The sequence below is a fragment of the Carassius auratus genome, chromosome 2 (genome assembly GCF_003368295.1).
Source record: "Carassius auratus strain Wakin chromosome 2, ASM336829v1, whole genome shotgun sequence".
Lineage (NCBI taxonomy): Eukaryota > Metazoa > Chordata > Actinopteri > Cypriniformes > Cyprinidae > Carassius > Carassius auratus.
Window position 1 is genome coordinate 3,764,226 of NC_039244.1, and position 24,934 is coordinate 3,789,159.

Consider the following 24,934-nt stretch of genomic DNA (forward strand, 5'->3'; position numbering starts at 1 on the left):
CTCCTTCCCTGGCTTTTCATCTGCATGTTTCAAAGCATGTAGAAAAGAAACAGGATTACATGCGATACGTGCCTTCTCTGCCACAAAGTCTGAACACTCAGTGAAACTGGGGTATGACTTCTCTTCATCTAGTGCTTTAGTGACATACCTATTCCAGCGAGTTGTTACCCAGTCAGGAAGTTTCTGCAGCAATTTCTGATTTTCTTCACAATCGTCCAAACCACCCTAACCATGTACACGAGGCATTGCATTTTTGCAGGAGACTAGGAAATCACTAAACTCCCTTAATTTCAGTGATTCTTTAGGTCCAATTTTTGGCCAGTTACTCAGCTTTGCCCTAAATGCTCTTTGAACTACAAAGGGGTGTCCATAGCGCTTATTCAGGGTATCCCAAGCTTGCGTGTATGCTTCCTCATCACTCCTATAAAATGTTCCCTCTTGTAAACTAAGCGCATCTCCACTTATGTACCGTTTCAGATAGAACAGTCTATGAGCTGGAGTTGTACAGTTTATTTCAATCAAAGCTTTAAAGCAAGTGCACCATTCAGTGAACTGGAGTGGGTCCCCAACATAAAATGGTTCTGGAGCTGGAAGTTTGGTCATTGTCAGGGATTCTTTCAGCACTTTCACTAATAGGACCTCATCTACTTTCATCTCTAGCTCATTTTCAGAGCATGTCTGAGCTAAAGTTTCTTGAAAAACCTTGTTGCCCGAAGGGTTATTGTGTTGCAGAGGAAGCTGACATGGAGGCAGAATGATTCTTTCTTTCTTTAGTATCTCTTATTTCGGCATTCAATCTTGATTCCTCTTCTGCATACAAAATGTATTCAGCTTCCATAGCTTCAAAATCCCTTTGCCCCTCAAATATTTTTAACCTCTTACCTTCCCTCACCAGCCAACGAAAACTTTAATTGAAGATATAATGTCTCTCCCGAAATCGCATAGTCATATCTCCTCAATTTATGGCTTGTTACGATCTTTGCAATTCCCTCCTCTCCTTGCACTCAAGGGAACCTGGGTGAGAGAGCTGGGATTGGAGCTTGACGAGGAGCTGTGGAATAAGGCTCTAGCTAAAATTAACTCTGTCTGCATTTGTGCTAGCTTGAATCTTATTCAGTTTAAAGTTGTTCACAGAATTCACTTCACCAAGGCTAAATTGAAGAAACTTTCTTTAATAGAAGATGATAGGTGCAATAGATGTTCGCTCTCCCCAGCAGATCACACTCATACATTTTATACCTGTCCTAAATTGTATTCATTCTGGTCCTCTTTTTTTGATACACCATCAAAGGCTCTTAATGTCTCTGTGAAACCCTGCCCAATAATTGCAATTTTTGGAATAACACCTGTTGATGGCTTGTACAACAAACATCATGCTGATATTATTGCTTTTGCATCTTGGTAGCCAGAAGACAAATACTGTTGCATTGGAAATCCTCATGCCCCCCTTCTCATTTTTCTTGGCTGAAAGACTTAATGTCCTTTCTACACCTGGAAAAAATTAAACACTCCATCAGGGACTCTGTTAACTCATTTTATAAAGTGTGGAATCCTGTTATCTCCTTTGTTGAGACAACACCTTCACTGGAGATTTGAACTGAAGATTATTACTATAATTTTTTTATTTTATTATTATTATTTTTTTAATTTTTTTTGTGTGTGTATGGGATGTTTTGGGTTGGGTAGTGTTAAGAGTGTTCTGTATATTTGTATAATTTTTCTTTATTAATTTCTATTGATGTTAAAAAAGCAGATTGTGGTGTTTTTCATTTATGTCATGCACATTGTCATTTAAAAGTCTGCTTAATAAAAAAAAAAAAAATATATATATATATATATATATATATATATATATATATATAAAATTTTAACCTCTCTTGTTGGACTAGCACCTCTTTTCTTTGAGCCGAGATATCCTTTTCTCTCTTCAGTTCAGCGCGTTTAGTAACTGAAGTGCAGCTATCCATTCTCCTTCTTGTATCTTGAGATGGGACGTTCAATGCACAAATACTCTCATATATATGTTTTAGCTCTGATTCACATTTTCCTGCAGTCACCATCATATCATCTATCTCAGCTTTAGAGCACTCTTCTTTCAGTTTAGATCTGATAAACTGAGCTTCAGCTTTTAAGTTTAAGTATGTGAACACAAACTTCCGTTCTCTTTTTGCTAACTTGTCATGTCTCAACTCAAGCATTTTTTCTGTTGGGCAACTTTCTCTTTCTAATCACCTACCTTCTTGCTCAACCTGTACGGATGATTCCTGTAATCTTGCTTTATTTACTTCCAGATCTGCATTAATTTCAGCTAAGCGTTTCTCATAACTTTGTCTGTCTGAGACATAAATTTCAGTTTCTAATTTCCCCTCTAATTGTGCCTTTTCATCTTCAAGAGCTTGAATCACTTGGTCTAAAACACTTGGTCTGATCTATTTTGATCCATGTTGGTAACTTACTTTAAACTACACTATTTTTCAAACACTGATAGCAAGCTGTAATAAAACATTGGAAATTGAATAGAGTCAATTATAAAACAAGTTACACAATTTTAAAAAACAAATTATCAAATGCAAATATTTGTTTAAACCATTTTAATACAATTCTAACTAGCTGTAACGATAAAAACTTCCTATTCATCAGGAAGAAGGAGGCGGGAACCAGCGCACAATCAAAAATCACTTTAATATTCAAAAATAAACAAAACAGCACGTCAGCCCCTCATGGCGACTGACGCGCACAAATAAAAGCCAAAACATAAAATAATGTCCCAGGCCTGGTCCTCTCTCGTCCTTCACGGTCGTCGCTCCAGTTTTATATCCTTCCATCTCCTACGTGGGACTCGATACCGGCGGTGGGGCGCACGTGCAGCTCATCTTCAATCACTACACCTGGCCTCACTCCTCGTTCCCACGCCTCTCGGCCCCGCCCCACTCGCCACAATAGCATTAATGTTAAAGCAATCATCAATAATATGCAATAATATTTCAAGGTGAAAATATACAGTCTGACCTGTGAATCCAAGATAGCAACTCTTATTGCCAACCAAATTGTCCAAAACTTTGCAACGTTGCCGCCTTGTGGCTATCTGTCATCATTACAGCAATATCTTCTTGCGTTGCACTTAAAGGGTTAGTTCGCACAATTTGCAAAGTTATGTCATTAAATACTTACCCTCATGTTGTTCCAAACCCGTAAGACCTCTGTTTATTTTTGTAACACAGTTTAAGATATTTTAGATTTAGTCTTAGAGCTCTTAGTCCCTCCATTGAAGCTGCGTGTACGGTATACTGTCCATGTGCAGAAAGGTAAGAAAAACATCATCAAAGTAGTCCATGTGACATCAGAGGGTCAGTTAGAATTTTTTGAAGCATTGAAAATACATTTTGGTCCAAAAATAGCAAAAACTATGACTTTATTCAGCATTGTCTTCTCTTCCATGTCTGTTGTGAGAGAGTTCAAAACAAGGCAGTTTGTGATATCCGGTTCGCGAACGAATCATTCGATGTAACCGGATCTTTTTGAACCAGTTCACTAAATCGAACTGAATCGGTTCGCTTCTCCAATACGCATTAATCCACAAATGACTTAAGCTGTTAACCTTTTTAATGTGTCTGACACTCCCTCTGAGTTAAAACAAACCAATATCCCGGAGTAATTCATTTACTCAAACAGTAGACTGACTGAACTGATGTGAAGAGAGAACTGAAGATGAACACCGAGCCCAGCCAGATAATGACAGGTGCTCTCGGTCAATAATTACCCAAAAACATACAAAAGTATAAACATACATCACATAATATCAACTACAAAACAACAACAACAACAACAAAACAAAACAATAAAGGATAAAATAGAACTAAAGAAAAGAGGGCCAAAATCTAAACAAAATCACACATGATCAAAGGCCGAGCAAATTCTAACAGTCCTTTCTACTGAGATTACTGAGATACTGAGATTACATTCAAATAGTTTTCCATTTCTTTTAGAAAAATAGATAAGAAAGGGTTTACAGTTGAAGAATTTGCATTTGTGAATGTGAAATTTGTTTAGGAAAATTTTTAAATTAATAACAAAACTGATATTTTCGTTTGTGGGGTCATAATACCCAAATATAATGTTTTTCATATGTACTGAGAAGTCTGGCAAAGTCGTACACTTGAACACACCAATGTCATCCCAAAAATTCTGAGTGTCGTGACATGACCAAAATAGTGTACAGTCTCTTCAGAACTCGAACAAAAAGAGCGTGTAAGATCAATATCAGATTTAAATCTTTGTATAAACTTCTTTACAGGGTAGAACCTGTTTATGAGCTTAAAATAAATTTCTTTCACTTTGTCTGTAAAAAATAATTTTTGCGGTAGAGACCAGATTTAATCACCACAACAGCTTTCAATATGCGCGGCACACGCCACTGAGTGACGTCCATAGACAGTAAAAGAAATGGACACAGCGACCCCATTGGAACTCAATTGAGACAAGTGAAGCCCATGCTTAGCGTTTTTTAGCACTTCCGTTTCTGACGCGCAGACTCAAACGAAGCTTGACGACGTCAGCAACCTGTCTGCCAGATGTAAATCTTCTAAGTGGCTGTGCGTGCAAACTGCCATGGTTAATCTTGCAGAGACGACGAGCTTGAGCGGGGAGTTCTTTGTTGTGAGTGAGCAGGAGTAAGTATTCTGATTAATTATTTTGTATAGTATTTTAAAATGTAACGCCAGTACGCCATATTAAGTTAATTGCCTGCGAGCTTCTCCTCCTGTCTGTACGGTAATTTGACAAAGAGTCGATTGGTTATGATGCAATCGATAGCCTATTTTTTACAAAAACTGTTTCTACGGGGCCATAATGTAACATAGAAGGTAATGGAGCCCTTTATACATTGTCGTGTATCGTTAGAAATAAATAATGGACAAACAGAGTCTTTAAACGCCTCAGATGTAAAGTTATTCGCTGTCAAAGTGACGCCAAAATGAATGGGAGTCAATGGGAATGCTAACGCAAGTGAAGTTCTGCTAAAAGATGGCAGCCCCCACCCGACTTCAACTTCCGGTCGAGTTCCTTGCCACCTGGTGATGTCCCGGTCAGAGAGCAGAGCACCTGTCCATCAAAAGCTCACTATCCAATCAGAGTAGATCACTGTTAACCCCGCCCCCACGAGAAGTTTGTGTCAAAACTCCAAAAGAAAAACTGCGAAGCAAAAGCGAAGTCTGTGGCAATGCATTCAGAATCCATGATCAGCGAAAACAAAATCTTTAAAAAAAACATTAACAAAGAAAGAAGCATATTTGAAGAGTATGTTACATTTATGCGACTGAGTTAATTTTTTTCATTTTCATTGTTTTTTTTTTCTTTTGTAATGGCATATGTTTGATAGTTTCTGAAAAAGTTACGTTCAGTTCCCTTTCATAGGTCACTTCGATGCTGCGGTGACGTCACCTCATATGGGACCACCTTCGTTGTGACGAATGTCTGAAGCTCGGCTAATGCCTCTCGTTCTCGGGCACCAAATAGCAGCTCCTGATCTTTTCGCTGCTTGCCAGGGACTGTGCCCTCCGCTAGAGAGCGCTGTTGGAACGCTTTCGCACATCCAACACTCTCATTGCAGTCCCCATGCTCAAACTCTGACTGTCTCGCCACAAACAGCGCCTCGAACAGCATTGGATCGAGCTGTAACACCAAACACTCCCTCAGACACTCTGCACAATCCAGCTTTCATAATTCGAGTTGCGATTCAAGGGTCCTGCACAGACAGCCCGTTTATGACGGCTCGCACAGCCGCCACTTTTTCGCAGCAGCGGCAGAGCCCGATATTCAATCTGTTGGCCTAATTCCTGCTGTGGACATGTTTCAGGATTATGCACAACGAGATGCAATGACTCTTATGCATACACTCCCCCTGTGCACGAATGCCACAAGCTTTTCATGCCCGGACGTTTTAACGTGTGTGACAGCGTTGCAGGAAACGGACATTTTGAGGCCGCTAATATTGTTTCGGGCCGTGTGGGAACGCTTGCCCGGCATTTCTCAATGGGTGTTACGCACAATTTGTCACGGATACACCATTCAGTTTCGGAGAGGCCCGTCTCCTTTCCACGGAATTCTTTCCACGGTGGTGAAACCGATGGACATAGCGGTGCTGCGAAGGGAGATGTCGGCTCTGCTGAACAAAGGGGCTATAGAAGAAGTACCTCTCAGATGGAGTCAGGGTTTTACAGCCGCTATTTTGTGGTACCAAAAAAAGACGGCAGATTACGACCCATTCTGGATTTACGCCGTCTGAATCTTGCACTCAGGCCGAGCAAATTCAAGATGTTGACGGTAAAGTCTATTTTGTGTCAGATTCAACCAAACGACTGGTTTGTCAAGATCGATCTGAAGGATGCATACTTTCATATTCAGATCATCAAGAGACACAGGAAGTTCCTCAGATTTGCTTTAGAGGGCAAAGCGTATCAGTACCGCTTTCTTCCCTTTGGCTTAGCTCTGGCTCCCCGTACTTTCTCAAAATGCATGGACCCAGCTCTGGCCCCGTTGTGGCTCCAGGGCGTCCGTGTTTTGAACTACTTGGACGATTGGCTGGTGTTAGCGCAATCGCAGACTCAAGCACACTCTCATCGGGATCTTGAGCTGAATCATTTAAACACCCTGGGCTTATGCACAAATTTCCAGAAAAGGGTTTTAATCCCCTCTCAACGGATAACCTTTCTGGGAATAGGCTTGGACTCTCGCGCGATGACAGCAAAGCTTTCTCTCCTGTGCGCTCAGTCGATTGCGTCATTCGTCTGGGATTACTTCACATGCGCCCTTTTCAGTGGTGGATGAAAAGACGAAATATTTCACCCCGTTGTCCTCCGCATCGAACGATCTTAGTGACACGGAGGTGTGTGATGTCGTTAAAACTATGGATGTCAACCAAATTTCTCCTAACCGGGGTTCGGCTGGGGATCTGTGCTTCCCGAGAGACTGTCACGACGGATGCGTCTTTGACCGGTTGGGGAGATGTTTGTCAAGGGCGCCCAGCTCACGGAGTGTGGACAGCGGCGCAACGTAGTTGGCACATAAACAGATTGGAATTACTGCCGGTTTTTCTGGCTCTCCAGTATTTCTCGAGCGGATTTGCTATCCAGACAGACTCTGGAGCAAGGGGAATGGAGATTGCACCCCCAAACGGTGAATCTCATGGCAGATTTTCAGAGAAGCGAGAGTGGATTTATTCGCGTCGAACATGACTACGCATTGTCCACTATGGTGCTCCCTATGCCATCCATTGCCCTTGGGCTTGGATGCATTAGCTCACAACTGGCCCAGGACCAGTTTGTATGTGTTTCCCCCAATTCATTTGATTCCAGCGGTATTATGCAGAATACGGCTGGACAGAGTGGAACAGCTGCTGCTGGTGGCTCTGCGGTGACACACACCGCCGTGGTTTGCGGATCTGATCAATCTGTTAGCGAATTAAAAGTGCTTAAGTACATTAACGAAGTAAAGCTAGTTTGTTACTGTGTATTTCACGTTTATCTGTCTGTAAGAAACCAAAGCCTTATGAGCAGTGTGAAGATTTTTTACCATCAGCAATTATTCTCAACTAACAGTGCAGCAAGTTTGTGAAAGAAGTGTGAATCTTTACTAAAACATACAGAAGCCCTGATAACCCATATCTCACTGTTTACCATCTATTTTATCTCTTGTTCTGTTTTATCAGCATATAAATGTTGAAAAGCTTTTGTCCAGTATTAATCTCTGTACAGAAATAGTGCTTCATTCACATCTGGTTTCAAGTCCTATTAAAATCTGAAGGTGTTTGTCACGTACTGCATATAAATAAATGTAAGAAACTCCCTTCAGCAGTGACCTTCTTCAGTAGTTCTATTATTGTAAAATGAGAAGTAGAAAATAAAATAGTGTTGATACCCAGAAACCACAGAGGAAAACACTTTAATATCGACTGCAGTGCTAGTAAAATCAATTATTTTTATCAGAATAATCTTAAATGTCTTGACTAAGTGATGCAATTGTAATTTGTGTTTTTTGCAACATTTGCCATCAAACATTGACATTTTATTGTAAATTAAGTTTTTGTGACATAAGCAACTGAAGACCGCGGAAGCAGGAAGTGAGACTGAGACCGTGAGAACTTCTCCTCGAGTGATGAGCTGTATCACAAAGAAAATGTACATGATGAAGATGCAGGGAGAAGAAACATTGCAATGTTTTAACAGAAGGACTGACAGTTTGAAGTTCATTGTGTTTTTCCTTTGGCTCATAACAGGCAAGTGTTTTATATTTGTAGTTTATTCACACGATTAGTCGACATGTTCTGCTGTATGATATGCTAGACTCTAAAACTTTTAAACAGTGTTTTTATCATTATTTTATGAGTACATACATGTATTAATAGAGAAATACATTTGTCATGCCACTGGAAGATTTGGTGATAATATAGCTATTATAAGCAGTATTTTAACGTTTTTTTTTCATCAAGTTAGGTAAAGGATTTTCAGCACAAGCGTCAAGATAAACTTAGTGAAGGTAGAAAAGTGTTTAAAAGGCTAAAAACTTGAAAGAAATAGTGACCAGTCACAGGACATAAAATAATGTCTTTTACCTTATACATATCAATTTTAATCTAAAATTATTATTAAAAAAATGTCTAAATACATAATTCTCAACAATCGTATAAGCTATGGACTTAAATATTAAAAGAAAATGTAAATTTGTTTTATTTTTTATCCAGGTCCTGAATGTACAACAGGTTCAGCAAGCAGACGGTTAACAGTTCAGACTGGAGGAGCGCTCATTATTCCATGTTATTATGACCTGAAATACATTAATCACAAAAAATACTGGTGCTTTCATGCCAAGTCATATTACAATTACTGCAGTATTCTGGCATATGCTAATGAAACCAAAGGAAGAGTGTCAGTAATTGATCATCCAGATCAGAGTTTCTTTACTGTGACTATGAGAAACCTGCAGCATGAAGACACTGGAGCTTATTGGTGTGTTGTGGAGATTGAAGGAATATTTGACCCAGATGAGAGTGAGCAGCTCTATCTGACAGTTCAATCAGGTATGAGACGTGTTTCACATTCAGTTGAAAAATTTGACTAATTTCTCAGAAATCACAATACTAAATGTGTGTGTGTGTTCAGCTCCTGATGTGTCTGTGGTGAGCAGCAGTGTATCTGGACATGAAGGTGGTGATATCAGTGTTCAGTGTTTCTACAGTTCTGAATATCAGGATAAACTCAAACAGTGGTGCAGATATAAAGATCAGAGATGTTACACAGTGGGGAGGACTAACACATCCCAGAATTCATCAGTCCAGATCAGTGATGATGGGAGAAGATCCTTCACTGTGCTGATGACTGGACTGAGACTCACTGATTCTGGCTGGTACTACTGTTCTGCTGGAGATCTGCAGGCTCCTGTTCAACTTAATGTCTCTGGTAAAAACTAATCAGAAATTAAAACATGGTTTCATATTTTCCTGTGTCTCTAGAAAATTCACAGGTTCCTTTTCTCACTCTCATTGAACCAAAACCAGGTAATACATATCTTACTGGAGGTTATGATACAATCATAAGAAATGACTTAATCTTTTTTTTTTTGACAGAATCTGTGACCACAGAAGGATCTAAGAGAAACAGGTTGGTAGTGTTTTAAAATATTAATCAAGATTTATGTTTTCTCTCATGGACTTTATGTATCTTTTCAATAGTTTAATCTATTGTCTTAATATGTAGTCTATTTTTGTATCAGGGATTATTGCTTATTTTTGGTCTTTTAGTCAGATTTAATTTTGTTCATTTTTCTGTTTTTCCTTAGCAGAGATGCAACTGCTAACTCATCTACAACACCAGTTTCAGTTAACACTGATCAAACAGTGAAGAGCAGCAGAAGGAGTACTGAAATAAAATGTTCCTTGCTTAAACAGATTGAAACACCAAAAAAAAAAAAAAAAAAAAAATGCCAATCAGAGGCATTTAAATTAGTTGAGTCAATTCAACTTTATTTTTTTTCTCTTGAAATTGCATTGGTTAGCATATCGATAAACATAGTAATGGGCAGGATATATATATATATATATATATTTTACATCAAAATAGACGAAATAAAAAAAGTCAGCAACGTATTCATGGCTTCAAAATGCTGTTGCAATTATTTGTAGAAGTAATGACTTTTAAAGCATTGCTCTTGTAATAGATTTTTGCCACCGCTAGAGGCCACTGGTGCACTTATTGCGGATTAACACCTATTCTGCCACCACCTTTAATTTCAACCAGGTCTGGTCCGGGAGGAGGACTCAAAACACACTCAAGAGCAAGAATTACCAAAGAAAAATACTTTTTATTAACAATAGCAGCCATTTGGCATTGTCTCACTTAAATATCCTGATTACATACACTTGTCATATTATTTCATTAAACCGTGACACACATTTAATTAAAGGAAACCCAAGTTCTCATTCCAAATTCACAGCAAATGATAAATTAGGTGAAATCTCATGCACAGCACACTTAATTAGAATCTCCAAACCTAAATCACATGCTCTATGTGTAATAACCAGCAAAGGCAATCAACATAATTCGGGAGGACAGTAATCACAAATGACTGAACACAACAACCACAACACACACAACTCTGTAATAATAAAATAATTTCTGACTTCCCTGTCCACGTCTGACGACACCCTGCCATCTCTGTGAGGACTCAACCTTCCCCTCCATGGGAATGCTGAGAAAGTTTCTTTCAAAAAGCCTGACAAGTCCACCTAAACTCTCTTCCCTATCTATCATCATCAAAGTAGTCCATGTGACATCTGAGGGTCAGTTAGAATATTTTGAAGCATCGAAAATACATTTTGGTCCAAAAATAGCAAAAACTACGACTTTATTCATCATTGTCTTCTCTTCCTTGTCTGTTGTGAGAGAGTTCAAAACAAAGCAGTTTGTGATATCCGGTTCGTGAACGAATCATTCAATGTAACCGGATCTTTTTTGATCCAGTTCACCAAATCAAACTGAATCATTTTAAACTGTTCGCGTCTCCAATACGCATTAATCCACAAATGACTTAACCTGTTAACTTTTTCAATGTGGATGGCACTCCCTCTGAGTTCAAACAAACCAATATCCCGGAGTAATTCATGCACTCAAACAGTACACTGACTGAACTGCTGTGAAGAGAGAACTGAAGGTATAAACCGTTGAAGAAAACGGTTCACTGGTTCTTTTGTGCTCGACGTAATGGCGTCATTGACGATGATTGCCCTTCATTCAAGCCTTCGGTTTACCCGCGCTCATAACATTAGCACAGAATCAGTTCAGAATCAATCACCAAAAGAATCAGTTTGGTTCAGACGCCCTGTGTGTCGGTCTGCTTCACGCTGAATCACACATGCACAGTATCTTCAACTCCTCGGTTCTCGAATCGGACGCGTCTGATAGAAACGGTTCTTGACTCGTGAACGAGTCAATGTTTTGTTTGTTATCTGGCTCGGCTCGGTGTTCATCTGCAGTTCTCTCTTCACAGCAGTTCAGTCAGTGTACCCTTTAAAGGTGTTTGAACAACTTGTATATAACAAGAACATTTCAGTTATGATCTCACTATACTCTTATTCTTTTGTGCTTTTGATTATCACAGGCATTATTTGTATCTGAAGGTGTGGATTCCAGCGGTTGTGCTGCTGATGGTGATTGTCGTGTCAGCTGTAAAACTGAGAAAGAAGCACAGTCAGTATTAATGTCTTTTCTTATTATATGACAGGTCCATGAATCATTCAGTGTTTGATCAGTTCAAGTTTTGCTCATGTATATTTAAAAGCTTTTGTTGATGAACTGTTCCACTAAATGACTGATGATATTATTTGTTCTCTTCCTTTCAGACAGAAAGGAATACATCACAGAGGTGAACAGAGTTAGAGCCAGTGACACAGTAAGTGTCACAGTAAGAGTTAACAACCAATTTGAGTTAAAACTCATAACTGAGAGACTCAGAGCATCAGATGTGTTATTCACAGGGAAACGGCACCAGTTCATCTTCAGTGCTTGCAGAGAATGATGTGACTTACACCTCTGTGATAGTTCAAACTAAAACTGAAGCAGTAAGTCAGAGCATACTGTATCTGATTCATTTGTACTGTAATGTAATTGTCAGTGTTGTTCATAATCATCTTTTGTATATCCAGAGCAGTCCAGTATCTGTGGAGGACGAGGTGACCTACAGCTCTGTGCACAAGTAGTTGAGATGTTACAGGTTTGCTGAAGTTGATAATAAGAGGATGTTTCTCACACACACACACACACACACACACACGCACACACACATTTGATTATTTTATTTGGAATGACAAATACTGATTAAAACAACAGCATCCAAATATTCACAAAGAGCCTATTATGCTTCATCTGACAATAAAGACAATGCAAGTTGCAACCACATTTAAAAAGTAGGCTATGGATAAAGGTGACATCGTCTTCTCCAAACATGCAGACTGCCTATGATTGCTGACACAGAACAATATCTGGCTGTTTGCTTAGAGGTCTTTTTACTCAGTCCAGCAATCTGCATGCCTCTGACACATAATCTGTGCACATGTCCCAAGCTACCAAAGATACGAATAATCAGTTTGATGTTGTAACCACACACTGCCAAAGCATTTGTTAATGACTGATACTTTAACATTTTCTCAGAAAAGCACAGATCCATGTAAAGATCAAAATAGCAGCCCACTTCCAGAATCAGAATGTTCTTAGAAAGTTCATTGATGACTACAATGTCTGGAGTGTTTGGGTTTTCCCTGAGAACACTTCTAAGGGAGCTTATATTATTATCATTCAAGTTTAAAAACCAGCTAGTTTGTATATATTGCACTTTGTCCAGATACTTTGCGCAGTTCTTGAGCTGTTATGTTTACGATGCGATCATGACGCGCGATGTAAAGTCCTCTAAACGCGGGGCATCCGTTCAGTATGTGCGCTGTGGATTCCTTTATCTTATCGCTGTGTAGTAAACAGAATGGTTCGTGGTGTTTTGGGAACCACAAAGAGAGGTTGTATTTGGTCGGGAGAGTTTGCAGCCGAGCTTTAATAACAAATTTAAAGACATTTTCATTGATGGCTGAATTTTGTAACGCAGAGTGTGAGATTGTATGATCCGCGCTCTGCAGGCATGCAAGTTTCCCTTGAAGGCGCAGGTTAACCCAGTAATCACGCTGTTGTGCTTGAAAGTATTGGAGGATTTCATACCCGCACGTCCGACTGTTCAACCTCTCACTGGTTCCAGTGTGATGGATAGACGCCTCAACATACACATTTGGGTCCATAATCTGCCCCTGACTGATATTCACCTGCTCCCCGCCAGTATGTGCCCAGTTCAGCTGTATGTTGTTATTGCTGCACAAATCATTCAGATCGGGCCAATCCGAACGTACTCCGAATCCAGTAGCTCTGGTATCCAGCTTTCCACTAGGTTTCTTCCGGAAACCGAGGAAACCTGGTTCTCTGTCTGCAGCATAGGGGACCTTGCGTTTGCTCAGATCCAGCAACAGTGAGCGCTGGGCAACTTCACGAACTGTAGGGTCATCATTATTCAACATATGCAGTAGATGCTTTACTCTAGTCGCTGTATAAAGCCACTCAATGTTAGGGATCCCCAGTCCCCCTTCAGATTTAGTCATAAAGAGAATACTTCTTGTTGTGAGTGTGTTAAGACTTAACCACTTTCTTACCAGCTGCACGTCTTATTGTTCAGCTCCTTAAGATATTTTTTATCAATGTGGACATTAGCAAACAGATGATGAATCTTGGAAAGAGCTTTATCTCGAACGGCCTGGAGTTTAATACAGGTTGGTAGAGGACACTGATCTATCAAGTCTAGTCTGCTGGAGTATTCTTTGCAGATATAACTGACTTGCTCGTGCCGTTCTCCTGCAACATTAAACATATGTCCTAAATAACAATATGATTCATGTACCGCACATTTACTATTCTTAACCTCGAGTCCAGACCATTGCAGAAAGCGGTCGGTGTATGACAGCATGTTGGTAATGACGTTCTCCTCTCTTGATACTATGAGGACGTCATCGGCAAAAGCCTGAACTGGGTTTGGAGATGTAATACCAGGTGGGGCAAGGAGACATAGCCATTTCAGCCAGTTGTTTAAGGCCAGTATGAAGTTCACATCACTCCAGGGACATCCCGTCTTAATCCCAACTTCAAGTTTAACAGGTTTCGTTAGTTGATGTCCGCAAATCACTTGTAAAAATGAATTGTCATATACATTCTTGACTATATGTATGTACTGTTCCGGCAGTTTTATTTCCTCAAGGGATTGAAGCATTACACTATGTGGTAAAGAGCCAAATGCGTCTCGAAAATCGAGAAGTACTGCATAGAAACAGGAGGATTGATGTTTAAAATGATCGATGGCAGTCTTCAAACAGAATACATGCTCATTCATTAACTGCCTCTCTATGTATGCTTTTTGTTTTGTTGACAATGTTCCTGATTCCAGCAGCCAGGGTAAAATTCGGCATAAAACACACTTCATAAATTGTATATAGTGGGGAGCAGTGATATATCTCGCCAGGTGGAGGGATCTTCTGGAATGTTATTCTTTTTGGGGATCCTATATATAATAGCTCCCTTCCAAGAATCGGGAACTTTCCGGTTAATTAAACATACATTAAAAATCTGAGTTAATGTCATTGTTGAAAATTGTTTTGTTGCCTTGAGCACTTCATAAGTCACACCGTCTGCACCACATGCTTTGTTGTTCGGGAGACTACAAAGCACGCTTGAGATCTCCTCTGCGGTGAAGTCCGAAGTAACGGGGGCATATTTCCGGTCCTCCAGGTCGAGAGCGCCGCACCACGGAGGACTGCCCATCTGTTGGTATAACTGTGCTGGTTGGCATTTCGCAGCATAATACTCATAAACTTTATTTATATCATTTATCGCAGGAGGGGGGTCTGGGTAAGTGCTTTTGTTTAGAATCTATTGCCTTACTCCTACAGTGTTCCCAAAGATAGGCTAGTTCGTTTCCGCTTACCACTCTGGGTTCTCTCATACTGTTGGAATTTGTTGCTTTGTTGAGCACCGGCTGGATGATTTCCCGTACGAAGCGCAGCTGCTGATTTATCCATTCAGTGAGCGTCTCTGAGTCGGGCCTCGGTGAGAGTGCTTTATAGAGGGGGAATTTCCGAAGGATTCTTACGGTGTATTTTAGCAAAGGTATTCCTAATGGTCTCCCATCTCTGTGAGTTGCTGTATAAGATCCATTTCTGTAGTATACTCCACATAAGATGGTTATAAGTTTAGTCCAGTAACGTGGGTTAGTTCCGGTGAATTGTACAAGTGTTTGTCTGTCATTAATTAGTTTAACATTCAGGGTTTTCCTGAACTCTCTCTCCTGTGCCTGAAAGTACATCCACTCTTGGTCAGAAAGTGGGCGATTGTACTGTTCAAAGTTTGCCCAGGTGGCATACAAATGTTTACTTTCAGGACAAACATTTGTCGGGTCATGGATTCGCAATCCGATGTTTTGGATTTTACCGCTTTTTAAAGCAGCTTTGTATGTAAACTTCAAGGTTGAAACCAAGCACATTGTAAGTAGTCCTGATAATAACATAACTGGCTCTTTTCTGCGTTTTCGCCGGCAGCTACGACGGGTGTAGATGTTAAATTTTTAGTGCAGCGGAACCGCGTGTGAACCTGCCACCGCCATGACACACACACACACACACACACATAAGATCACACACACACCCACCCACACACACTCTCTCTCTCTCTCTCTCTCACACACACACACTCTCTCTCTCACACACACACTTAACACATGATTAATCTCATAGTTTTTTCTCTTAATCACAGGTGGAAACCACTATATACCTGAACAAAATATGAACAAGTGAAGTTGAAACAAGCCAATATATAGTACATTTCTCCAGGAATACAAATTCTGTTCAAATTATATATTTTATCTCTCTGTCAATATATTAGTGCCATTGTGTAAGTACTTTTAGACTGCAAAAAACACAAGGTTTACACTGAGATCAATATTTTGTTTAGTATTTTACTGTACGTGTGTGTAAATTGTTGTTGTCTGCAAAAAGCTTAAAGCAATAATACATATATGTTAAGTTGTAAATAATACACATCTGTAAAGTACTTGCTTCTAATCATGACAATAAATAAAATCTATATTTGTCTGTTTCATATATTTAGAAATTTTGTAGCATTAATCAAATATACACACACACACACACACAAATACTACCAGTCAAAATTTTGGAAAGAAAGATGTTTAATGTTTTTTTTTGAAGGAGTTTCTTATGCTCATCAGGGCTGCATGTATTTGATCAAAAATAGAGGACAAAAATTATATTTTGAAATATTATTATGACGTAAAATATTTTTTTTGTATTTTAATACAAATTAAAATCTAATTTATTCCTGTGATGGTAAAGCTGAATTTTGAGCATCATTCCTCCAGTCTCCAGTGTCACACGATCCTTCAGAAATCATTCTTATATGCCGATTTATTATCCGTGTTGAAACTGTTGAGTTGCGTTATACAGTACAGACCAAAAGTTTGGACACACCTTCTCGTTCAAAGAGTTTTCTTTATTTTCATGACTATGAAAATTGTAGAGTCACTATTTGACCAAGAAGGAGAGTGATGGGGTGCTGCGCCAGATGGCCTGGCCTCCACAGTAACCAGACCTGAACCCAATCGAGATGGTTTAGGGGTGAGCTGGACCGCAGACAGAAGGCAAAAGGGCCAACAAGTGCTAAGCGTCTCTCGGGGAACTCAAGACTGTTGGAAGACCATTTCAGGTGGCTACCTCTTGAAGCTCATCAAGAGAATGCCAAGAGTGTGCAAAGTCGTAATCAAAGCAAAAGATGGCTACTTTGAAGAACCTAGAATATGAAATATTTTCAGTTGTTTCACACTTTTTTGTTATGTATATAATTCCACATGTGTTGATTCATAGTTTTGATGCCTTCAGAGTGAATCTACAATTTTCATAGTAATGAAAATAAAGAAAACTCTTTGAATGAGAAGGTGTGTCCAAACTTTTGGTCTGTACTGTATATAAAGATATCCTGAAATATTATGGGGGTCCAGTACTCCAAAAAGTTTGAAAACCACTGACTGGTACAGTAAGGTGATCTGCCAGGACGTGTCCCCGGAAAATGGCACATCTGGTCTCCTGGTATAGGCCATATCAGGCCCACACACAACAAGCCAGAGCTCAATGTAAAACCAGTTTGTCACACATGGGCCAGATCTGGCCCAGATACAACATGCCAGAAGTGACACTACAACCGGCTTGATGCGTGTGGGCCAAATCTGCAACTGCCAGAACTCAGCCATATTTGCCCCAGATGAGACCCGGAAGTGTATGCTATCAGAGTAGTGGCGCAATACGTTTTTAGTGCTATATGAGAGGTAAAAAGAGAAGTTACTCCAAACACAGTTAAAACAGCTCAGATACGGGAAGAGAAACTTACACAATGCTCACATACGAAAATAAAGAAATATTCTACTTTTTCATCTTGTTTAGTCTTATTATAGGTGAGTATCAAATGTTAGACTCATATCATTTTGTAATAATACTTTTTATGCTTGGTTGTTTATGTCACTTTTTTATGTGTTTTTGTGACTATTTATAGCTAACTCTGAACATGACAGCGGTGTGTGTGTTGTGTGTTTAGGTGTTGAACGCTGCAGCAGTGTGTCATATAATAGAGTAATTGTTGACTGGAGGATCTGTCATTCAGAAAATAAGTCCAGTACATACACAAACACAACAGAGGAGAATCTGTCAGTAATTGATCATCCTGATCAGAGTCTCTTTACTGTGACTATAAGAAACCTGCAGAGCACAAAACATGATGGAGGCTATTATTGTGCTCTGAACTGTGTTGGACTCCCAATTGCAGGGTTGTGAGTTTGAGTCTCGGGCCGGCAGGAATTGTGGGTGGGGGGAGTGCATGTACAGTTCTCTCTCCACCTTCAGTTCCATGACTTGGGTGCCCTTGAGCGAGGCATCAAACCCCCAACTGCTCCCTGGGCGTCGCAGCATAAATGGCTGCCCACTGCTCCGGGTGTGTGTTCACTGCCCTGTGTGTGCACTTCGAATGTGTTAAATGCAGAGCACGAATTCTGGGTATGGGTCACCATACTTGGTTGAATGACACATCACTTTTTTGTGTTTGTGCTCAGTTCCTGATGTGTTTGTGGGGAGCAGCAGTGTTTTATGAAATGTAGTTAAATAAAAAGTATGATCTTATACTTTGGAATAAAGTGAAGTTAAAAGTAAAAATTGGCTACTCAAAATAAAACTACTCCAGTAAAGTACTGTCACGGACCAAACAGTTCAGCAATGAGGAAAACAGAAGTTTCTTTAGAAAATGGGTTATTTTATTACACCCCCAAAAAAATTCTGAACAATAGAAACGAAAAAATTAACAACTAGGCCTATAAAAGAGATCAACAAAATATAACTATACTCAAAACAGCACACAACAAAACAGAATATGAACTTAACAACCTCACCTAACAGAATGAGACACCAGGGAACATATATAGTTGCTTGACCAAACCAATTTAAACAAAAAGAGGAAAATAAAAAATGGGAGACAAGTACAAACAATCACAAAGCCAACAAACTAAACCCAAACCCCCCTCCAACATGGCAGCACATGGTATGACTTAATTGTCCTCCACCCTTGGCCACACCTTTCTTCCCCCCAGGACAGAGCTCTCTCCAATGGTAACAAAGAAACAATGATTAATAAACAGAAAATATTTACATAGCCCTACAACGTGAAAATGTGTGCACTCCATTTAAACAGTGTGTTGCTAAAACAAATAATATTATATGATAACTGAAATAAACTATATTATCAATGTTTCTAAATCATGAATTGTTTGGGGTGTGGCTATTGCAAAAAATTACTTAATCTATGTACCTAAAACATAACTTGTGTGCTGGTATTACCCTTCCTTGCCAATTGGTCATCCTGTGTGGCTTGGGCCACCACAAGTACACTACTTGAAAAAATGTGCTTAGTACAGTAACAAAGTAAAGCTACTCCGTTACTAACTGTGTATTTCACGTTTTGTAAGAAAGCAAATCCTTATGAGTGACTTGTGCAGTGTGAAGATTTTTTACCATCAGCAATTATTCTCAACTAACAGTGCAGCAAATGTGTGAAAGTGTGAATCTTTACTAAAACATACGAAACCCTGATATCTCACTGATTACCATAATATAGTCTATTTTATCTCTTGATCTGTGTTTTATCAGCATATAAATGCTGAAAAGCTTTTGTCCACTATCTCTGTACAGAAATAGTGCTTCATTCACATCCGGTTTCAAGTCCTATTAAAATCTTTAGCTAAAGGTGTTTATCACATACTGCATATAAATAAATTTAAGAAATTATCTTCAGCAGTGACCTTCTTCAGTAGTTCTATAATTGTAAAATGAGAAGTAGAGAATGCAATAGAGTTGATACCCAGAAACCACAGAGGAAAACACTTTAATATCTACTGCAGTGCTAGTAAAATACATATTTTTTATCAGAATAATCTTAAACATCTTGACCAAGTGATGCATTTGTGATTGTTGCAACATTTGCATTCAAGCATTATGGCATTTTAATATAAAGTATGTTTTTGAGACAAAAAGTAAAATCAAAATCTGTAAGTTAGTTGTTCATAGGTTTAGTATTATGTGAAGCATTCGTATAGTCTGTATTTTTTTTTTTTATGTATAAGTGTATTATGTATTATTTTTAGCTTATGTATAAGTAAACATTTATATATATATAGTATATTTATAGTCAAAATCTGTCAGTAGATTATGTAAAGGTTTATCCTGTGGTACTTCATTGTTGTATTTCTGTAGCACCCTGATCCTCTGAGGCACAACATTTCGTTCCACTATATGACCAAACATGTAACCCAATGACTGTAAATGTCACCTTGACTTGACTTGATAAGCAACTGAAGAGCACGGAAGCAGGAAGTGAGAGTCTGAGACCTTAAGAACTTAAGGTCATTTACTTCTCCTAGAGTGATGAGCTGTTTCTTTAGCATCATCACAAAGAAAATGTACATGATGAAGATGCAGGGAGAAGAAACATGGCAATGTTTTAACAAAAGGACTGACAGTTTGAAATTCATTGTGTTTTTCCTTTGGCTCATAACAGGCAAGTGTTCTATATTTGTAGTTTATTCACACGATTAGTCGACATGTTCTGCTGTATGATATGCTAGACTCTAAAACTTTTAAACAGTGTTTTTATCATTATTTTATAAGTACATACATGTATTAATAGAGAAATACATTTGTCATGCCAATGGAAGATTTGGTGATAATATATCTATTATAAGCAGTATTTTAACGTTTTTTTTTCATCAAGTTAGGTAAAGGATTTTCAGCACAAGCGTCAAGATAAACTTAGTGAAGGTAGAAAAGTGTTTAAAAGGCTAAAAACTTGAAAGAAATAGTGACCAGTCACAGGACATAAAATAATGTCTTTTACCTTATACATATCAATTTTAATCTAAAATTATTATTTAAAAAAAGTCTAAATACATAATTCTCAACAATCGTATAAGCTATGGACTTAAATATTAAAAGAAAATGTACATTTGTTTTTATTTTTTATCCAGGTCCTGAATGTACAACAGGTTCAGCAAGCAGACAGTTAACAGTTCAGACTGGAGGATCGCACATTATTCCATGTTATTATGACCTGAAATACATTAATCACAAAAAATACTGGTGCTTTCATGCCAAGTCATATTACAATTACTGCAGTATTCTGGCATATGCTAATGAAACCAAAGGAAGAGTGTCAGTAATTGATCATCCAGATCAGAGTTTCTTTACTGTGACTATGAGAAACCTGCAGCATGAAGACACTGGAGCTTATTGGTGTGTTGTGGAGATTGAAGGAATATTTGACCCAGATGAGAGTGAGCAGCTCTATCTGACAGTTCAATCAGGTATGAGATGTGTTTCACATTCATTTGAAAAATTTGACTAATTCCTCAGAAATCACAATCCTACATGACTGGTGTGTGTGTGTGCGTTCAGCTCCTGATGTGTCTGTGGTGAGCAGCAGTGTATCTGGACATGAAGGTGGTGATATCAGTGTTCAGTGTTTCTACAGTTCTGGATATCAGAATGAAGTCAAACAGTGGTGCAGATATAAAGATCAGAGCTGTTACACAGTGGGGAGGACTAACACATCCCAGAATTCATCAGTCCAGATCAGTGATGATGGGAGAAGATCCTTCACTGTGCTGATGACTGGACTGAGACTCAATGATTCTGGCTGGTACTACTGTTCTGCTGGAGATCTGCAGGCTTCTGTTCAACTTAATGTCTCTGGTAAAAACGAATCACTGCATTTCTTGATTGATGAAAAAAATACAAAACAAATTAAAATATTGTTTCATCTTTTCCTGTGTCTCTAGAAAATTCACAGGTTCCTTTTCTCACGGTCAATGAACCAAAACCAGTTAATAAAGATCTTACTGGTGTTTATGACACAATTATAATAAATCATTAACAAATATTTATTATTATTTGACAGAAGCTTTGACCACAGAAGGATCTGAGAGAAACAGGCTAGTAGCATATTAAAATATTAATCAATGTTGTAATTAATGTTTTCTATCATGTTCTTGATTAGATGCTTATATACATGTATCTGTACAATAGTTTAATCTATTATTTCTTAATATGTAGTCTATTTTTGTATATGGTGTTATTGCCTATTTTTGGTCTTTTAGTCAGATTTAATTTTGTTCATTTTTCTCTTGTTGTTTCTTAGCAGAGATGCAACTGCTCTCTCATCTACAACACCAGTTTCAGTAAACACTGATCAAACAATGAGCAGTGAAGAGCAGCAGAATGAGTACTGAAATAAAACGTTCCTTGCTTCAACAGATTCAAACACCAAAAAGTTATTTTTTTTTTGCCACAAGGTTTTGCAGCATTGAGCAATGTAGCCAATCAGAGGCATTTAATTTGTCGAGTCAATTCAACATAATTTTTTATCGCACTTTAAACAGAGAATGTGGCAGAACAATATTTTTTTTTTTCTCTCAAAATTGCATTGGTTAGCACATAGTAATGGGCGGGACAAATTTTTTTTTCAAAAAAGACAGAATAAAAAAAGTCAGCAACATATTCATGGCTTCAAAATGCTGTTGTAATTATTTGTAGAAGAAATGACTTTTAAATCTTGTAAATGTTTCACTGTGCATTGCTATACTTGTTTTAGTGAGTCTCTGTAACCTTGAAAGTTTGTGATGCCATTGCCTAGCATTTTAAAAGGTTATATCTGTGAGCTCAGCTTCTTCTTTTGCATGTATGTCTATTTTAGTTTTTGCAGAAATGCAATGTCTTTCTATGGTGGGTGTGAAATGGTTTAAAAGTAAAACACCACTTTAAAGGTGTTTGAACAACTCATATATAACAAGAACATTTCCGTTATGATCACACTATTATTCTTTTGTGCTGTTGATTATCACAGGCATTATTTGTATCTGGAGCTGTTGATTCCAGCGGTTGTGCTGCTGATGGTGATTGTGATTGTTGAGTCAGCTGTAAAACTGAGAAAGAAGCACAGTCAGTATTAACGTCTTTTCTTATTATATGACAGGTCCATGAATCATTCAGTGTTTGATCAGTTCATGCACTCAGAAGTTTTGCTCATGTATATTTAAAAGCTTTTGTTGATGAACTGTTCCACTAAATGACTGATGATATTATTTGTTCTCTTCCTTTCAGACAGAAATGAATACATCACAGAGGTGAACAGAGTTAGAGCCAGTGACACAGTAAGTGTGAGTTAACAACCAATTTGAGTTAAAACTCATAACTGAGAGACTCAGAGCATCAGATGTGTTTATTCACAGGGAAACGGTGCCAGTTCATCTTCAGTGCTTGCAGAGAATGATGTGACTTACACCTCTGTGATAGTACAACCTAAAACTGAAGCAGTAAGTCAGAGCACACTGTATCTGATTCATTTGTACTGTAATGTAATGGTCAGTGTTGTTCATAATCATCTTTTGTATATCCAGAGCAGTCCAGTATCTGTGGAGGACGAGGTGACCTACAGCTCTGTGCACAAGTAGGTGAGATGTTACAGGTTTGCTGAAGTTGATAATAAACTTATATAAAAATATATAATTCCAGTGGATAAATATAACTGGAGTATATAATAATATAGGCTTAGTAAGAAATAATAATAATAATATTAATAAAAATTTAAAGCTAAGCATAAGGTAAGCTTGGGCTTTCTCAATCGGGAGAAATCAAACGTTTCCATATTTGTGATGTTGCCCATTTGAAGCTTAACTATTATTCATGAGGTAAATTGGCTGTGTGCGTTTCAGTATCGATGAAAAAAAAATCATAATTAACAATAAGCCAAAGTGCTCACGCCGAATGTCTGGTGAACGACTGCTGTTTCCAGTGAATATGTGCGCGAGGCACCAGCGATCAAACAGCTGAAACAAATAATACTTAATTTTTAGTCACACATAAGGCATAATTCAAAAATGCTGGTAATCAAGAATAATAACAGAGTTAATACTAATTATTGCTAAATGCTGGACCGTTCCCATTTCGCTCTGCATATGGAACCTGAAGATTTTTTTAAACCAAGAATGAATCGAAATGAAAATGAAAGTTTAATAAAAATAGCATGCATATGATCCTTTGTGTTAAGGTCTTCTTATAATTTTTGTTTAGTAGACTGTAGTCTAAGACTATCCTACATTTTAAAAATTAACCAATTGTAAAAAAAACTTCTTTTTTTTTTAAATGTTACAATGTTATATCATAATGTTATTGTTGTTTTACTTCCTTCTTTTATCTCATTTTACAATTACGTTCATTTCGCAATCCGTCCCTTTGCGCCACCTGGCGGTAGTTTCGCGAATGATTTTAACACGCGACTGAATTACAGTTACCACCGCGGTACTGCCGCGGCGGTAAGCCCCAGAAAGGCTGGCCACCTACTGTACAGTTCTGTGCACAAGTAGTTGAGATGTTACAGGTTTGCTGAAGTTGATAATAAGAGGATGTTACACACACACACACACACACACACAGCTGTTTTTGTGAAAGGTGATGTCATCCCATAGGCGTAATGGTTTTTATACTGTACAAACTGTTTATTCTATGGCCCTTCACCAACCCTACACCTAACCCTAACCCTCAAAGGAAATTTTGTGCATTTTTACTTTTTCAAAAAATCGAATTCTGTATGATTTATAAATGTTTGAAAAAAATGGGGACATGGGTTATTTCCTCATAAGTCACGCTCTTCTTGTAGTACCTGTGTCATACCCATGTCATTATACAGAGTTGTGGCCTGATATGTCACAAAAACAAGAGCACACACACACACACACACACACGATTTAATCTCATAGTTTTTTCTCTTAATCACAGGTGGAAACCACTAAATACCTGAACAAAATATGAAGAAGTGAAGTTGAAACAAGCCAATATATAGTACATTTCTCCAGGAATACTAATTCTGTTAAAATTATATATTTTATCTCTCTGTCAATATATTAGTGGCATTGTGTAAGTACTTTTAGACTGCAAATAAACAAGTTTTTTTCACTGAGATAAATATTTTACATGTGTTCTTTAGTAATATGTGTGTAAATTGTTGTTGTCTGCAAAAAGCTTTAAGCAATAATACATATTTGTTGAGTTAAGTTTAGTTAATCTGTAATGTACTTGCTTCTAAGTGTGACAATAAATAAAATCTATATTTGTCTGTTTCTGAATGTATTTTGCAATTTTGTATCATTAATCAAATGGAAATATATGTATAGTACATTTTTTATTCATTCTTTTTTTTGTGAAAGA

The 24,934-nt window shown here is 38.2% G+C and overlaps 1 protein-coding gene across 1 annotated transcript; it reads left to right on the plus strand.

Annotated features, from left to right (window-relative positions):
- The first annotated feature begins 8,009 nt into the window (after positions 1 to 8,009).
- Positions 8,010 to 24,651, plus strand: LOC113112888 (polymeric immunoglobulin receptor-like). The gene is made up of 9 exons (XM_026278806.1): positions 8,010 to 8,272; positions 8,738 to 9,073; positions 9,156 to 9,452; positions 9,620 to 9,653; positions 22,575 to 22,669; positions 22,832 to 22,881; positions 22,960 to 23,043; positions 23,128 to 23,177; positions 24,506 to 24,651. Exons 1-9 carry the CDS (start codon positions 8,152 to 8,154, stop codon positions 24,525 to 24,527), a joined length of 1,089 nt encoding a protein of 362 aa, XP_026134591.1. The 5' UTR covers positions 8,010 to 8,151; the 3' UTR covers positions 24,528 to 24,651.
- Positions 24,652 to 24,934: the final 283 nt, after the last annotated feature.

Bases quoted from the DNA above. Each gene is read 5' to 3' on its own strand.
- LOC113112888 (XM_026278806.1), top strand. From the start codon at position 8,152: ATGAGCTGTATCACAAAGAAAATGTACATGATGAAGATGCAGGGAGAA. The intron at 9,074-9,155 runs GTATGAGACGTG...GTGTGTGTTCAG, and splicing joins CTATCTGACAGTTCAATCAG to CTCCTGATGTGTCTGTGGTG. The intron at 23,044-23,127 runs GTAAGTCAGAGC...TTGTATATCCAG, and splicing joins TACAACCTAAAACTGAAGCA to AGCAGTCCAGTATCTGTGGA.